Source organism: Semicossyphus pulcher, unplaced genomic scaffold, assembly GCF_022749685.1.
Source record: "Semicossyphus pulcher isolate SPU_LCO1_2020_fin unplaced genomic scaffold, fSemPul1.0.p SCAF_2, whole genome shotgun sequence".
Taxonomy (NCBI): domain Eukaryota; kingdom Metazoa; phylum Chordata; class Actinopteri; order Labriformes; family Labridae; genus Semicossyphus; species Semicossyphus pulcher.
In genome coordinates this window covers 19,154,213-19,168,372 of record NW_027211693.1, presented here as the reverse complement: position 1 = coordinate 19,168,372, position 14,160 = coordinate 19,154,213, and the positions used below count along the sequence as shown (strand labels likewise).

At 43.0% G+C, this 14,160-nt stretch overlaps 1 protein-coding gene across 1 annotated transcript; it reads left to right on the top strand.

The window, feature by feature from the left end:
* Positions 1 to 411: 411 nt before the first annotated feature.
* Positions 412 to 14,016, top strand: kdm2ab (lysine (K)-specific demethylase 2Ab). The gene is made up of 23 exons (XM_069669893.1): positions 412 to 583; positions 1,040 to 1,080; positions 2,462 to 2,600; positions 2,791 to 2,869; positions 2,956 to 3,002; positions 3,324 to 3,502; positions 3,761 to 3,867; positions 4,013 to 4,106; positions 4,324 to 4,477; positions 4,588 to 4,703; positions 5,536 to 5,662; positions 5,773 to 6,056; positions 6,188 to 6,265; positions 6,468 to 6,728; positions 6,862 to 6,990; positions 7,122 to 7,208; positions 7,358 to 7,582; positions 8,169 to 8,198; positions 8,374 to 9,413; positions 9,861 to 10,024; positions 11,617 to 11,763; positions 11,959 to 12,174; positions 12,266 to 14,016. Exons 2-23 carry the CDS (start codon positions 1,045 to 1,047, stop codon positions 12,445 to 12,447), a joined length of 3,921 nt encoding a protein of 1,306 aa, XP_069525994.1. The 5' UTR covers positions 412 to 583; positions 1,040 to 1,044; the 3' UTR covers positions 12,448 to 14,016.
* The last annotated feature ends 144 nt before the right edge of the window (positions 14,017 to 14,160 follow it).

The following is a 14,160-nucleotide window of genomic DNA, read 5'->3' as shown; positions in this document are numbered from 1 at the left end:
ATGGAGCATACAAAGTATATAATATACAATATAGCTATAAACAAAAAGAATGCAGTGATAAAACATAATAAAAATAAATAAATAAAGATGATGCATGTTCACTGTATATATCTAGCTGCTAACATAATATATACGCCTAACCGCCCTTCTACCGTCAGACCAGGTAAGGCAAACCAAGTACATATGAATATTAACATATTATAATCTTGTTTAAATAGCACGTGCTGTGTCCAATGAGAGGTCTCTATGCTAATTCATGGAGCAGTGGAGTAAATAGGGGGCTGGGTCGTGGGCTTTTTTTCTTTTTTTAGTGTGTGTGTGTGTGTGTGTGTGTGACTGTGTGTGTCTGTCTGTCTGTGTGTGTGTGTGTGTATGTATGTGTGTGTGTATGTGTATTCAGACCAGCTGAAAATGGCGGCTCGAAGCGTCGAATCGTCCTAACTTTATCGCACAATAATAAACATAACAATATACACAGCTGTTATCACATAACATGGGGAGAAACTTTACTGAGAGGCCTCAGACGCTCTAGTTGGGAGACATTACTTTGACCACTACGACTAGAAGGAGTTAAAACGCAGAGGTAATGATAAAGAAGCTTGTAACTGCCGTCTACAGGCTAATGTCAACTAGCTAGCTAGCGTCAACGTTAGCCGACGACTTGGGAAAGGGATTGACAACTGAGCTAACGGTAGTTTATTTTCAGCGATAACGCGAGTAAAACAGCGTCAGTATATTGACACATTGGCTCGGAATATTCATATTAAAGGGTAGTTGCTCTAGTCGGCACTTATGTTCATACAGTGACGCATGTTCAGCGTAAATGTTTGCAATATTGTGTGTGCTGCTAACCTTAGCTTGTAGGCTAAAGCAACACTGTTGGCTAAGGATAACAACGGCTGTCTTGCTAGTCTCTACTTTAAGAGGGCTGTGTCTTTATGCACAACAGAGTGTGGACACACACTGAACAGATCGACACATATGAGCTATTTAATCAGTGTTATTTAATGGTGCTCCTGAAACTTTGTGTCCCTTCTAGAGACTATGGAGGATCCTCATACACGGTACAGCAAACGCCTGGTGAGTAACTTGAGCAAACTGATGGCATCCTGGAACACTTGTTTAATGTTAATGCTAATGTAAGGTGTCTTTTATCCAAGCCCTCTCAATACACATGAAACCTGTGGTAAACCTGTGTATACAAGTCATTGTGGTTGGCTGAAATGGCCCATTCTCGTAGGGCACATTGTGTGATGGCAGTGAGTGGTCCTCTCTGTTTTGTGTGTTAGCTTTATTACGGTAATGAACCTGTCTAAAGACTGTAGGTTCAAGAAAGGGTCAAGTTCACTAGCTAACCTGACAGCAATGTACTGTGACCCTGCTTTACCCCTTTACTATCTTATCGCCTTGTTGTGAGGTAACTTTATCCCCCCGTGTGAACTAAGAGAAAAATTATTGATTCTAGTTGTGAAAATGAGATCAAAGTTTTAACTATAGAGATATGTGTGTATGTAACAAGGCTTTTTCTGCCATTGTTTATAGGATTGAGCATATATATGCCTATTTAATGAAAACACAAAAACCTAAAAACACCCAATAATATAGTGCTTAATTGAAATTAATTGATTCCCTTTTTGCCTTTTAATTATACTCTTTAAATAACAACAGTGTGAGTTGCTTTCTTAATATGAAATTGGTTTAATTTGAAACTTACTACATACTCTGGTTATGGAAAATGACAAGTATCAGAGTACTAATACCACATTTGTGGTAAGGGATGGGGGTGGGGAGATCTGAATGCGGGGGTGTTGTGCTTTATCCATCTGTCTAGCCAGGCAGTTGCATAGGGTGAATGGCAGAAGGGGAGTAAAAGGAGGGGGCAGTGTGTAGAAGATTAACCCCCGCTATTGTAATGCTGTATTGTTTGGTCCTCACATGAACTGATTTGGTAGCTGGCTGACTGATGAGCTTAGATTGATTTATTGTTATTTTTGTGTCCTTGTTTTGGGTTAAAAGTATTAGGTTTGTCACGTGTGTCAGTTGTCTTCTTTTATACCACTAAGATATACGATGTATACACATGCATTCACAATTAAACTCCAGAAGGAATATTTTAAAGAAGTAAAGTAATGCTGGATGGTTGTTGAATTTCTGCATCTATGTTGGATTTAAATGCTCTTGCTATAGATTGTGCATCAGAACCAGACACTCAGTAGTTGATTTTTCATTCCTAGGAAAGTTTGGTAACTTGTTTTCCTCAAGATTGTGAGTTAGAATTAACCGCGTACAAGGATTAAGTCCAAAGCATATCCCTAAAGTACTTTTTGTTGTGTAACTTTAATGTACATGATGTTGACATCAGAATTGCTGCCTGTCTCACAGGCTGCTATAATCCTGCTTTGTCATGGCACTAAAATATCTTTAGTACAGTTAGCCATCACAGATATTTTTTTGTCCTCAGCGTACGGGTACGCGACGGCGCTACCAAGATGATGGAATTTCAGATGATGAAATTGAAGGGAAGCGAATGTTCGACCTGGATGAAAAGTTGCAGTGCGTCAGATTTAACTCTGACTTGATCAAACACATGGATGGGAAAGGTGAGAGGTTTAACAAATAAACTGCAAAAAGGATAATTACCCGAAAATATAAAATGCCATGTAAAGGTTATCAAAACCAGCTGATCCATTATGTGTTGCTGCTTGATACTGCACATTTTAACACTGTGTGTGTGTGTGTGTGTGTGTGTGTGTGTGTGTGTGTGTGTGTGTGTGTGTGTGTCTCTCACAGATTTCACTTTTGAGTACATCCAGAGAGAAGGGCTCAGGGACCCCATTGTCTTTGAAACCGCTGATGGCCTTGGTATACAGTAAGTAGCATTATTCTTTTATTTTCAACACACACTGAAAGTCCTCTTGCTGATATGTATTTTACAATGAAGTGCCTCTCTTTCAGAATGCCAGACCCTGATTTCAGTGTGAGTGATGTCAAGCTATTTGTTGGTAAGTTCCTTTAGAATATATGGGTTAACTGTTTGGACAAAAAATGTACCATAGGAAATGCTTGTTGCTGTAGAGCTAGAGCAATAAATATGCTATGCTGATATATTGGAGGATATTACCTTATGGTAAATTAGGCTCATGGTTTTTACCTCCACATTTTTTGTACCCTAGAAAGCACAGAGAAAATGATTTTTCAACCGTAAAATTAAAGGAAACAATGGGTATTAAACAAAATGACTATTTGATTTTATTGTAGCACGCTGTACTTGATTTTGATTTCAGTGATCTTACCTTGTTGAACCCTTTTCTGTTTCCTTACAGGTAGTCGACGCATTGTGGACGTCATGGACGTTAACACTCAGAAGGGAATCGAGATGTCGATGGCACAGTGGCGACGCTACTATGAGACACCACCATCAGAAAGAGAGAAACTCTACAATGTCATCAGCCTGGAGTTCAGCCACACAAGGCTGGAGAATCTGGTCAAACGACCGGCGTCGGTGAGAAAACCTCAGGGTCTCACAAAATAACTGATGAGCACATTAAAAATGACTTTTAGAACTCTTACAGACATAAAGAATGGGAAATGCAGTTAAGAAAGATGGGCTAGTTATCTTAATGATAAGGCTAAACAGCTTTGGCTAGTTTGCAGGGTAATGTTATATATAACTATAGAAAATGGTGTCTGTTATTGGAAACTGTTTTAAGCAACAGTTTAAATACGTGTTTTATGTTTATGCCATTTCCTAATCATCCAGGTGGACCTCATTGACTGGGTGGACAACATGTGGCCTCGCCATCTCAAGGAGAGACAGAGAGACTCTACCAACGCCATCATAGATATGCATTATCCAAAAGTACAAAAGTAAGTGAACCAGAGGCTTAAAACACATTGAATATTTCCTGCTGTAATAAAGAAATGTTGTTCGTGTCTCCCTTTTCATTTCAACTTTTATCCTGTTTTTATTTAAAACCTTCACCGTCTTTTATCCTTCTATCCCTCCTCTCAGGTACTGTCTCATGAGTGTTCAGGGCTGCTTCACAGATTTTCACATCGACTTTGGAGGCACCTCAGTGTGGTACCACATCCTGCGAGGAGGAAAGGTCAGTCTGGGTGTCCAGTCACACAAGAACTGTAGATTCCTTGGTCTCCTCGCCTGTACTGACGCAGCGGAAACTTTGTAGTTGTATTGAGTGACGGCAATTTATTCAGTCATGTTGATGCATCTCAGACTTCTGTTGACAGTTCTTTCTAAATGTTTTGTACATGTATTGTATCTTAGACTATAAATACATGACATTCTACTTGTGACCCATGCAGGTATTCTGGTTGATTCCACCCACGCCGCAGAACCTGGAGATGTATGAGAACTGGGTTTTATCAGGAAAACAGGGAGACATCTTCTTGGGGGACAAGTGTCATGACTGTCAGAGGATAGAGCTGAAGCAGGGCAACACCTTCATAATCCCATCAGGTTTGTGACTGTTACACTGCAGTGATGCATACAGACATGTAGCACGCAAAGGTACATACGCTGTCTTTACCACGTCATGCCTTCAGCGTCCTGTGCCTCGTATGTTGTAGGGTGGATTCATGCCGTTTACACGCCAGAGGACACGTTGGTGTTTGGGGGGAATTTCCTCCACAGCTTTAACATCCCCATGCAGCTTAACATTTACAGCATTGAGGATCGCACACGGGTGAGCAGCACATCACATACCTCCTCTATACACACAATGATGACTGCTCTAGATTTTGAGATTATGCAAGATGTGATTCAGAGTCTTTTTCTGTGAAATTACTCATAGAAAGAACCGTGGTGGGAGAAATATTTCTCAACAATGTGACTTGGATTTAAAGAATTTAAACACCACACCCACAGTCGCAACAGACACTCGTAGCTATCAAGATTAATACAGACCTGGAGTTTTGGATCGGTGCATTTATACATAAGGCTACGTTAATACATCGGAGTACTTTTATAATAAACTCTGAGTTCCATTTACCGGTATGTGTCCCACTTTTTCAGAGTCACAACTGGACACTTGAGTCAGACTTGCACAGTAACACGAAATTGAGTCATCTTCAGCAAACACAACATTCATTTGGGAGACAGTGCAAACATTTCTCTATGAATTCGGCTACAACAAGAATTTGGTTGTGCTTGGCCTCTAGACACTTTTCAGAGATTGTCACAGCTGAGCCATAGATGATCAGCGTGGGAGTGGACACGCAGGTGTACAGTCTGCAGCCACAGTCTAGCCATTGCAGCCAAACCACATTTCCTCCATAAACTCCTACGCAGAGGTGCAAACCACTACAAAGTTGTGACAAATTTCTCTCACTTAGAACTTAGAAGAGCATTTTATTAAAGAAGCAGAACATATGCACTCAGTACGGATAACGTAATTCAAAGGAACATAGCATACATTTTATTGTCTCTTAGAATGGTTACTGACTAAACAGGGTCATGAGGATGCAAAAATTATGAAGCATTATTGTTTCTAATCTGTTTCTGTCCTCGTCCTCTAGGTGCCACCAAAGTTCCGCTACCCGTTCTACTATGAGATGTGCTGGTATGTCCTGGAGAGGTACCTCTACTGTCTGACCAACATCTCCCACCTCACCCCTGAGTTCCAAAAATACTCCCTAGGCATAGGTGAGCAGCAATGGACACAAGAAAACATGGCTGTGTCCTGATCGCTTTTTCTCTTTGTCACGCAGACGCTAACTCATCACTGACAAAAACGTCATCCTTTCTCTTTCCAGGGCTGACCCAGGCTGACCTTGAAAACATGGATCATACCGGAAACGGCACCTCAAATGGGGTTGACAGTGACGCTGAAAATGGCGAGATCAAGTTGAGGGAAGAAGAAGAAGAAGAAGCCCCTGAACAAAAGGCAGCTCAAATTCTCACACCTCAGCACGTGCTTACTCCCTTTGAGCTTGAGGGGCTGTGCAATCTTTTAGGAAAGCTGGAGGAGCTGCCGGCCCACAAGAAGTGCGTCCCTGCAGGCATCAGGAACGCTGCGGCTCTGCTCGAAGACATGAGGGTGGGTGTCGCACAGTTTCCTGTCTCACAATGAACATCAGCTACATTCAAACAGATATCACACATTATTCTACATTGCCTTTATAATACTCACAATATATTCCATATCTTTTCTCTTTTCAACATGTCCAGGCTCTACTTGGGAAACACGTCAATGACAACCCCAAGCTGTCCTACACTGGAGAGCCCATTGTCAAGTGGCCTGAAAGGGTGAGAAGAGCAAATAGCAACATACTTGTGTGTAGAGAAGATTATATTTGATATATGATGTCTTCGATATGTCTTTGATAACATGATCAGTGTACATTGTTATGAAGTAAGCCCATCATTCTGGCTAATCAAAAAAAGGCCCGAGCCTGTTATTTATATGCATGACACAGTTTTAACATTTTATTCCCTTTCCCTTATACAGCCATCATGGTACCAGCCCCCCACTCCCCCTCCCCCTGTCCTTTACCGTCCTCGCTTGGGCCCCACCCTGCACAAGCCTCTGGGTCAGAGGTCCACCAAACGCTCCTCCATCTCTGCCCTGAGGCGTAGACGGGTGAGGTGCAAGCACTGTGCCGCCTGCCGCAGGAAGGAGTGCGGCAACTGCCAGTACTGCCACGACATGAGGAAGTTTGGTGGGCCTGGACGCATGAAGAAGAGCTGTGTCATGAGGCAATGTCTGGCGGTGAGTCATTGTACCCATAATTGTTTATATGTTTGGAACTCAAAATTGTGTTAAATTTCTGATATCAAACATGATTCCTTAGTTTTCATATAATTGCACTCTTAGAGTAAATAACTTTCATATATTCCTGCAGCCTGCCTTGCCGAACACGGCGCGCTGTGCCATATGTGGAGAAGGAGAAACGGAGGAATCAGATCCGAGCACTCACTCACTCATGGAGTGCTCCGTCTGCTCGCAGATAACCCATCGGCAATGCCTCAAGGTGAGCTCCTTCAGACACAGTGAAGGCAGTAAACTGAATGTGTCAGCTAATGTTTTGCTGTTGACAAATCTGAATTTGTTGGTCACATTTGGAAGATGCTGTTTTGGACTTGTAACTGTTTTCTGTCTCAGGAACCTGGTGAGGGGAGGATCAATAAGGACTTGCCCAGCTGCTGGGAATGTCCCAAATGTTACCAAGGCAAAGACTCATCATCAGAGGTACCAGACACGTCTTCTCATTTTCCCTCTGTGTCTCTCTCAGTAACGTCCACCAGCTCCCGTTTAGTGTATTTTGAAACTCACATTAACGGTGACCCCCAGTCTCCTTAAACTCCACTGATCTTCTCTTCTCGTCCTTCTCACACCAGTCTTCCAGCGACGAGGAAAGTGGAGAGTCGGAGAGCTTCACCTCCTTGCCGCCATCTAAACTTGCTTACCGGGAAGGCATTGGTGTAGGTGAGGGGATGAGACGAGGGAGACGCAGCAGACCCCAATCCCGACCCACAGCACCACCACCTTCCCAGAAACTGCTACTACAGCATCAACAGAACCGCAAGAGAGCAAGTGCACTGGAGCTCAGACTTAAAAAAAGGGTAAGTTGGACATCTAATTTGCACTAAGATGCCATTTTCAAAAGGAAGTACCGATATTTTTTTGCACTGTATAGAGCAGGTACAGAGCAAAGCTTTTAGAGCTGTAAGTATATCTTCATGAAAGTATTAAGAAAGGGCCCAGGTTTTTTTTCTAGATTATTTTTTTGGCCTTTTGTCTGCAGTGAAAGGACAGTGAAGATATAACAGGAACAGTGGGGAAGAGAGAGTGGGGGATGACATGCACAAAATCGGTCGGAGTAGAATCAGCGGCCGATGTGTTGAGGACTATATGGGACGCTTGCTCTCTCGACTGAGCTAAACCTGTGTCCTGAGGCCTGTTTTGTTTTTTTGTATATTTTGATTTCTTAGAATCTTGTATTGTCAATCCTAAAGAAATCAATAATTACATTTTTTTTTTTTTTAAATTAAAATAAAAAATGTAACTTTGACATTTGCAGTCACTGTGGAACTGGTTTGGCAGATTATTCTTGGTACCTCCTTGCTTTAAGAGTAAGAGTAGATACAAACTTTTCTGTGTGCCCAGAACATTTCCCTCATACCCCAACCACTTTTCTGTTTGTTGCAGATAAAACTAGAGCGCAGCAAACTGCTAACGGTAAGCACTGCACTTATTCCTGCAATGTCTAGTTATGAAAACCTTTTAGGGCTTCATTTTGATGCATTGCTTCTCATAACACTTTTTAAACATTTTATATATATTATAATATTATAATAATTGACATATACACTTTATGTTTTTATGATTGTTTTTATCTTTCCCCTCCCAACAGAGACAGGCAGCTCTTGATCGTTCTCCCAGGCTGCTGGGCTCCAGGATGCTGTCCAGGCTGCGCTCTCCAACCAGCAGGTTATCTCAGGGCAGAGGCCGGGGCTCCACCTGGGCCAGTGGTTCCTCCTACCACAGCTCTCCAGGAGGGACTGGGTCCACCCAGCAGCAGGAGCAGTCTTCCCTCGGCCTTGTACTTGAACCCAAAGGAGAGCCCCGCAGAGGGAGGGGAAGAGGGGTGAGGCTGCGGGGAGGAGGAGCAGGAAGAGGAATGAGAAGTGGTAGAAGTCATGAAGAGCTGCAGGAGGAGACTGAGGACAGCAGCAGCAGCAGCACAAACAGCAGCAGCAGTGACGATGAAGAGGAAGAGGGGAGGGTACAGAAAAGCGGGAGGGGGTTGGATAAAGAGAACCAGCCACAGTCAAGGCGAGGAGGACGAGCAGCCAAAGATAGAGAAGAGGAAGGAAGCGAAGTGGCCAACCAAAATGGTGCAGAGGAGGATGAGGAGGAGGAGATGGAGCAGGACACTCAAATGGGGGGAAAAGATGCCTCAAATCTTAAAGTGACACTTCAAAGGCCAACCAGGGCCAAGCGGGACCCTTCAGCCATTGTCCCCAAATTAGAGGCTATCGCCCCTCAAACTGCCACTTCCACAATACACAACCAGACCAGATCCCTGGCCAGACCGCCCATCAGGAATCGCGGACCCTGTCCCGATCAACAGTCCAACAGGCACACACCCCCACACACTCGCAGTGGGCACACAGACACTCGTAGCTCCCACCCGGAGAGGCTAGACGCCTCTAAAAGAAACAAGCTGAGCAGGCCGGCTAAACTCAGCAATGGAGCCTCCTGTTCTTCTTCTACTGAGCTTCATCTCCGCGTCCCTCTGTCTGCCCTGCAGGAAGGAGGGAGCGAGGCGGACAGAGATGGCTGTGGGAGCGGGCCGGGCTGTGAGAGGGAGGTGTGGGTGTCCGTCTTCCGCTATTTAAGTCGAGCAGATCTCTGCGTCTGCATGGCTGTCTGTAAGAACTGGTACAAATGGTAAGACCTACCTCCAGTATTTTGAGTAATTGTCTTTTGAATTACGGTAGTTTCTAGCTGTTCATTGAATGTGTGACTTACAGAGAATACATATTCCATTTGTTGAACTGCTTGTTTAATTTCCAGGTTAAGTTAAAATTGGTTGGCTATAAAAACTCTTAAATCCTTCTCAAACTACAAAAAGGGATTATAAATCTTTGAGTTGAAGTTGTTTTCATCTTCATTTTCTTCTGCAAATGTTGATGCTAAGCCTAATGCCAGCCGATAAGGGATTCAAAAGGATTTAAATGCAATGAAAAGCCATCAAACCAAAAATAAGTTTCCTATCTTTCTTATTGCATACTCAACAGTGTTTGTTCATGTGCAGTGGCATCAATGTATCATATCTCTTTGCAAATGGATAACTAGATGAATGAATGTGTCTTAACCAGCTTTTGCTAATTGTAGGTGTTTAGACAAGCGGCTTTGGTCACGGATTGACCTGAGCATCAAACGCACCGTCAGTCCTCAGGCCCTAACAGGCATCATAAAGAGACAGCCGGTCACACTCGATCTCTCATGGACCAACATCTCTAAAAAGCAGCTTAACTGGCTCGTTGGCCGTCTTCCTGGTAAGTAAACACATACACACGCTGTATCCACATAGTTTTTATTGAAATCTATTATATACTGTATGTATACAGTACTGTACAAAAGTTTTCGGCAGGTGTGAAAATAGAATGCTTTCAAAAATGGAAGTGTTAATAGTTTATTTCCATCAATTAACAAAATGCTGCGAATGAACAGAAGAGAAATCTAAATCACATCAATATTTGGTGTGACCACCCTTTGCCTTCAAAACAGCATCAATTCTTCTCGGTACACTTGCACAGTTTTTGAAGGAACTCGGCTGGTAGGTTGTTCCAAACATCTTGCAGCACTAACCACAGATCTTCTGTGGATGTAGGCTTCCTCACATCCTTGTCTCTTCATGTAATCCCAGTCAGACTCGATGACAGGGCTCTGTTGGGGCCATACCATCACTTCCAGGACTTCTTGTTCTTCTTTACGCTGAAGACAGTTCTTAATGACATTGGCTGTATGTTTGGGGTCCTTGTCCTGCTGCAGAATACATTTGGGGCCAATCATACGCCTCCCTGATGGTATTGCATGATGGATAAGTATCTGCCTGTATATCTCAGCATTGAGGACACCATGCTGACCAAATCTCCAACTCCATTTGAAGAAACGCAGCCCCAAACTTACAAGGAACCTCCACCATGCTTCACTGTTGCCGGCAGACACTCATTATTGTACCTCTCCAGCCCTTCAGTGCACAAACTGCCTTCTGCTACAGCCAAATATAATAATTTTGACTCATCAGTCCAGAGCACCTGCTGCCATTTTTCTGCACCCCAGTTCCTATGTTTTCGTGCACAGTTAAGTCTCTTGGCCTTGTTTCCATGTCGGAGGCTTTTTGGCTGCAACTCTTCCATGATGACCACTTCTGGCCAGACTTCTCCGGACAGTAGATGGGTGTACCTTGGTCCCACTGGTTTCTGCCAGTTCTGAGCTGATGGCACTGCTGGACATCTTCTGATTTCGAAGGGAAATAAGCTTGATGTTTTTCATCTGCTGCACTAAGTTTCCTTGGCCGACCACTGCGTCTACGATCCTCAATGTTGCCTGTTTCTTTGTGCTTCTTCAAAAGAGCTTGAACAGCACATCTTTTGTCTGGGAGAGACCTTGCGGATGCAGTATAACTACCTTGTGTCTTGTTGATGTGCTCAGTCTTGTCATGGTGTATGAGCTGTGACATGGAACTGTCTTCCACAGCCTCACCTTGGTAGCAGAGTTTGGCTGTTCCTCACCCAGTTTTAAGCCTCCTACACAGCTGATCCTGTTTCAGTTAATGACTGTGTTTCAACCTACATGTGAAATTGATGATCATTAGCACCTGTTTGGTATAATTGGTTGATCACACACCTGACCATAATCCTACAAAATCCCTGCAAGTGTACCTATAAGAATTGACGCTGGTTTGAAAGCAAAGGGTAGTAACACAAAATATTGATTTGATTTAGATTTTTCTTTTGTTCGCTCACTTATCATTTTGTAAACACCTGACTTTTGCACAGTACTGCATATTCAATATATAGTCATTGTTTAATTTGTTCAATGTGCACAAACACATCCAACCAACACAAGTCTCTTGATTTCACAGGGCTGAAGGATCTGATGGTGGCAGGTTGTTCCTGGTCATCTATTTCAGCTCTCTGCTCCTCTGGTTGCCCTCTCCTCCGCTCTCTGGATCTGCGGTATGCAGACGGGGTCAAAGACATTCAGATCAGGGATCTAGTCAGCCCTCCAGGTGAGGAAGAAGAAGCTTCAGAGGCTACTGATGAATTGCTAGATATGCATCTCAATCAGCTTTCAATTTATGTAGAAATTAACTCTGGATCTTATATCCCATGCTCTGCCTAATTTTAAAGTGTTTGCTTTTCTACATCACTTTTACATGAACTGTTCTTCTTTTTCTCCTCCCCATATAAATGCTCTGTAACAGGCTGTGACAATCGCAGTCAGTTGCGGACCATGCAGTGTTTGCGACTAGCAGGGTTGGACATCAGCGACTCCACTGTGCGCCTGGTGATCCGCCACATGCCCCACTTAACAAAACTGGATCTCTCCCACTGCAACAGCCTCACCGACCGCTCCATCAACCTGCTGACTGCAGTGGGCTCGTCCACTCGAAATACTCTCACAGAACTCAACCTGGGAGGTGAGATATTGATGGGAAAAGCTTATTTCCGAGATGTTTGATTCGTCTTTTTTCGCTTGTACTGATGTTTCTGTGTACCTCTGCTTCCCAGGCTGCAGTAAACTGACAGACACGTGTCTAAAGTATCTCCGCCGTCTCTCTTGCATCTCACTCCTCGACCTGCGAGGCTGCAAAGGCGTCTCCCGCAATGCCTGCGAGGCCTTCATCTCTGAGCTGTCGGTCAACATGCTCTACTGCCTGTCGGATGAAAAACTGATTCAGAGGATATCCTAAACACCTGCCTCATCAGACTGCAGAGGTGATTTGAGGAGTTGAAGGCAAGAGAGTGGATGTTGTGTGACTCAAAGGACACAGACAGAGAACTTCACCTGCACCTGTATTACGTAAAAGGAGGGTGGGGTCTAAACTGGGAGTGCTGACTCACTTAACTGGTGTTGGTGAAAGGGGTTGTCACGGCTGGAACAACGTTATGTACATTTTTTCCCCCCATCTACCTAAAAAGAGACTCAGGAGCTTCCTTTTTCTGTTATGTTGGGAATTACTGCTATGTGGAAAAAACAAAACTTTTTTTATTTCAGGAAGAATAGGAGAACATGGGCGATTAATTAGCTGTATTAATCTACTCATCCTTTGGATAAACATAATTCTCAGCTTTTCTTTGGACAGCTGCCTATCTTGACTCCCATCATAAACTCCAGCCTCAACAAAGAGAGAGACTTTAAAGTTTCATCCTCACGGTATATCTGCACTCTGCATTTTGACCATAAAGTCTTATTTATAATGCGACTACCTAATTTGTTTTTGGCTACATTTGGCTGCTCCAAAATGATATTTTTTGGCAGATTCAAGAGAGCAAACGTTAAGTTTTTATAATGACTTATTCTTTATGCACAACATTTTTGCATTTTGATTTTCTTTATTAGACGACTAGAGGTGACAGGTCTTTCACAGCATGACTTATAAAGTGAGTGACTGGACTGACCTGTGTTCACCAGTTGTATGTCAGCTAAATAAAGCACTTGGGTTCTGTAGTGGTCCAGTGGTATACTTGAGAAGTATACATGAATACTGAGTGAACGATGCTGGTATAAGAGGGTAAAAAGACAGTGTGAGAAAGCAATCGACATGGCTTCAAAACCTCACCCCAGCAGAGGGCAGGTTGCATTAAGTGTTCAGGGTGAGCCAAGGATTAGGTGTCGGATAAATGGTGCATCTTCAGACAACCGTAACACTTCAGGTGCTATTATTTCCAAACTCCTTTTGCTTTGTTTTTGTACAGAGACAGAATTAAAAGCAAATGTGTTAATATTCTAGATGAAACTGCTACCCATCCCTCTTTGATACACTTAAGTTTCTTTTCATGGATGAAAAATGTGAGTTTTTCCACTGACTTTCATGACCTTATCTGATTCAATGTAGAGATGTATTATTTTGTTTGGGGGCAGGGGTGTTGCTCATTTCTTTGTTCCTTTTAAAGTGTAGTGGTTCTGTATCAAAGGTCTCCCCCCCACACAGGGTTCCCTGGCCATATCCCTTCAAATGAATATAAGTATATATATATACTTTTGTGTAAATGTGTTTTCCTCTTTTCGATTATCAAAACGGGATTCCTGTAGCATTGTAATTATTTTCAGAAGCCTTTTTCACTTTATGTTATTTGTGTTATTTTTCAAGAAAAAATAAAAACTGATAAACAATGAGTGGCTGTCATACTCCCACTGAAAATGGGAGATCATTTGTTGAATGACAAAAGCACTATTGGCATGGCTTGAATTTCTTAATATTTATTTGCACTGAGGGATCAGATATCAGCTCTTCCTGGCTCCACCCAGCTTCTCTCATAACCTGGAAATAAAGCGACGCCCAAATAAATAAATAAATAATGCTATTACAGCTGTTCATGGTTTTTCCACCGGAGCGAAGCTGCGTTTTGCACAGGAACAAAGCAGACTTTGGCAGATGTGGCCAGGTTCAATGACCCTCAAC

Excerpts from the sequence above, each read along its gene's own strand:
- kdm2ab (XM_069669893.1), top strand. The coding sequence starts at position 1,045 with ATGGAGGATCCTCATACACGGTACAGCAAACGCCTG. Across the intron at positions 2,601-2,790 it reads CAAACACATGGATGGGAAAG|ATTTCACTTTTGAGTACATC; the intron begins GTGAGAGGTTTA and ends TGTCTCTCACAG. Across the intron at positions 4,704-5,535 it reads GCATTGAGGATCGCACACGG|GTGCCACCAAAGTTCCGCTA; the intron begins GTGAGCAGCACA and ends CTCGTCCTCTAG.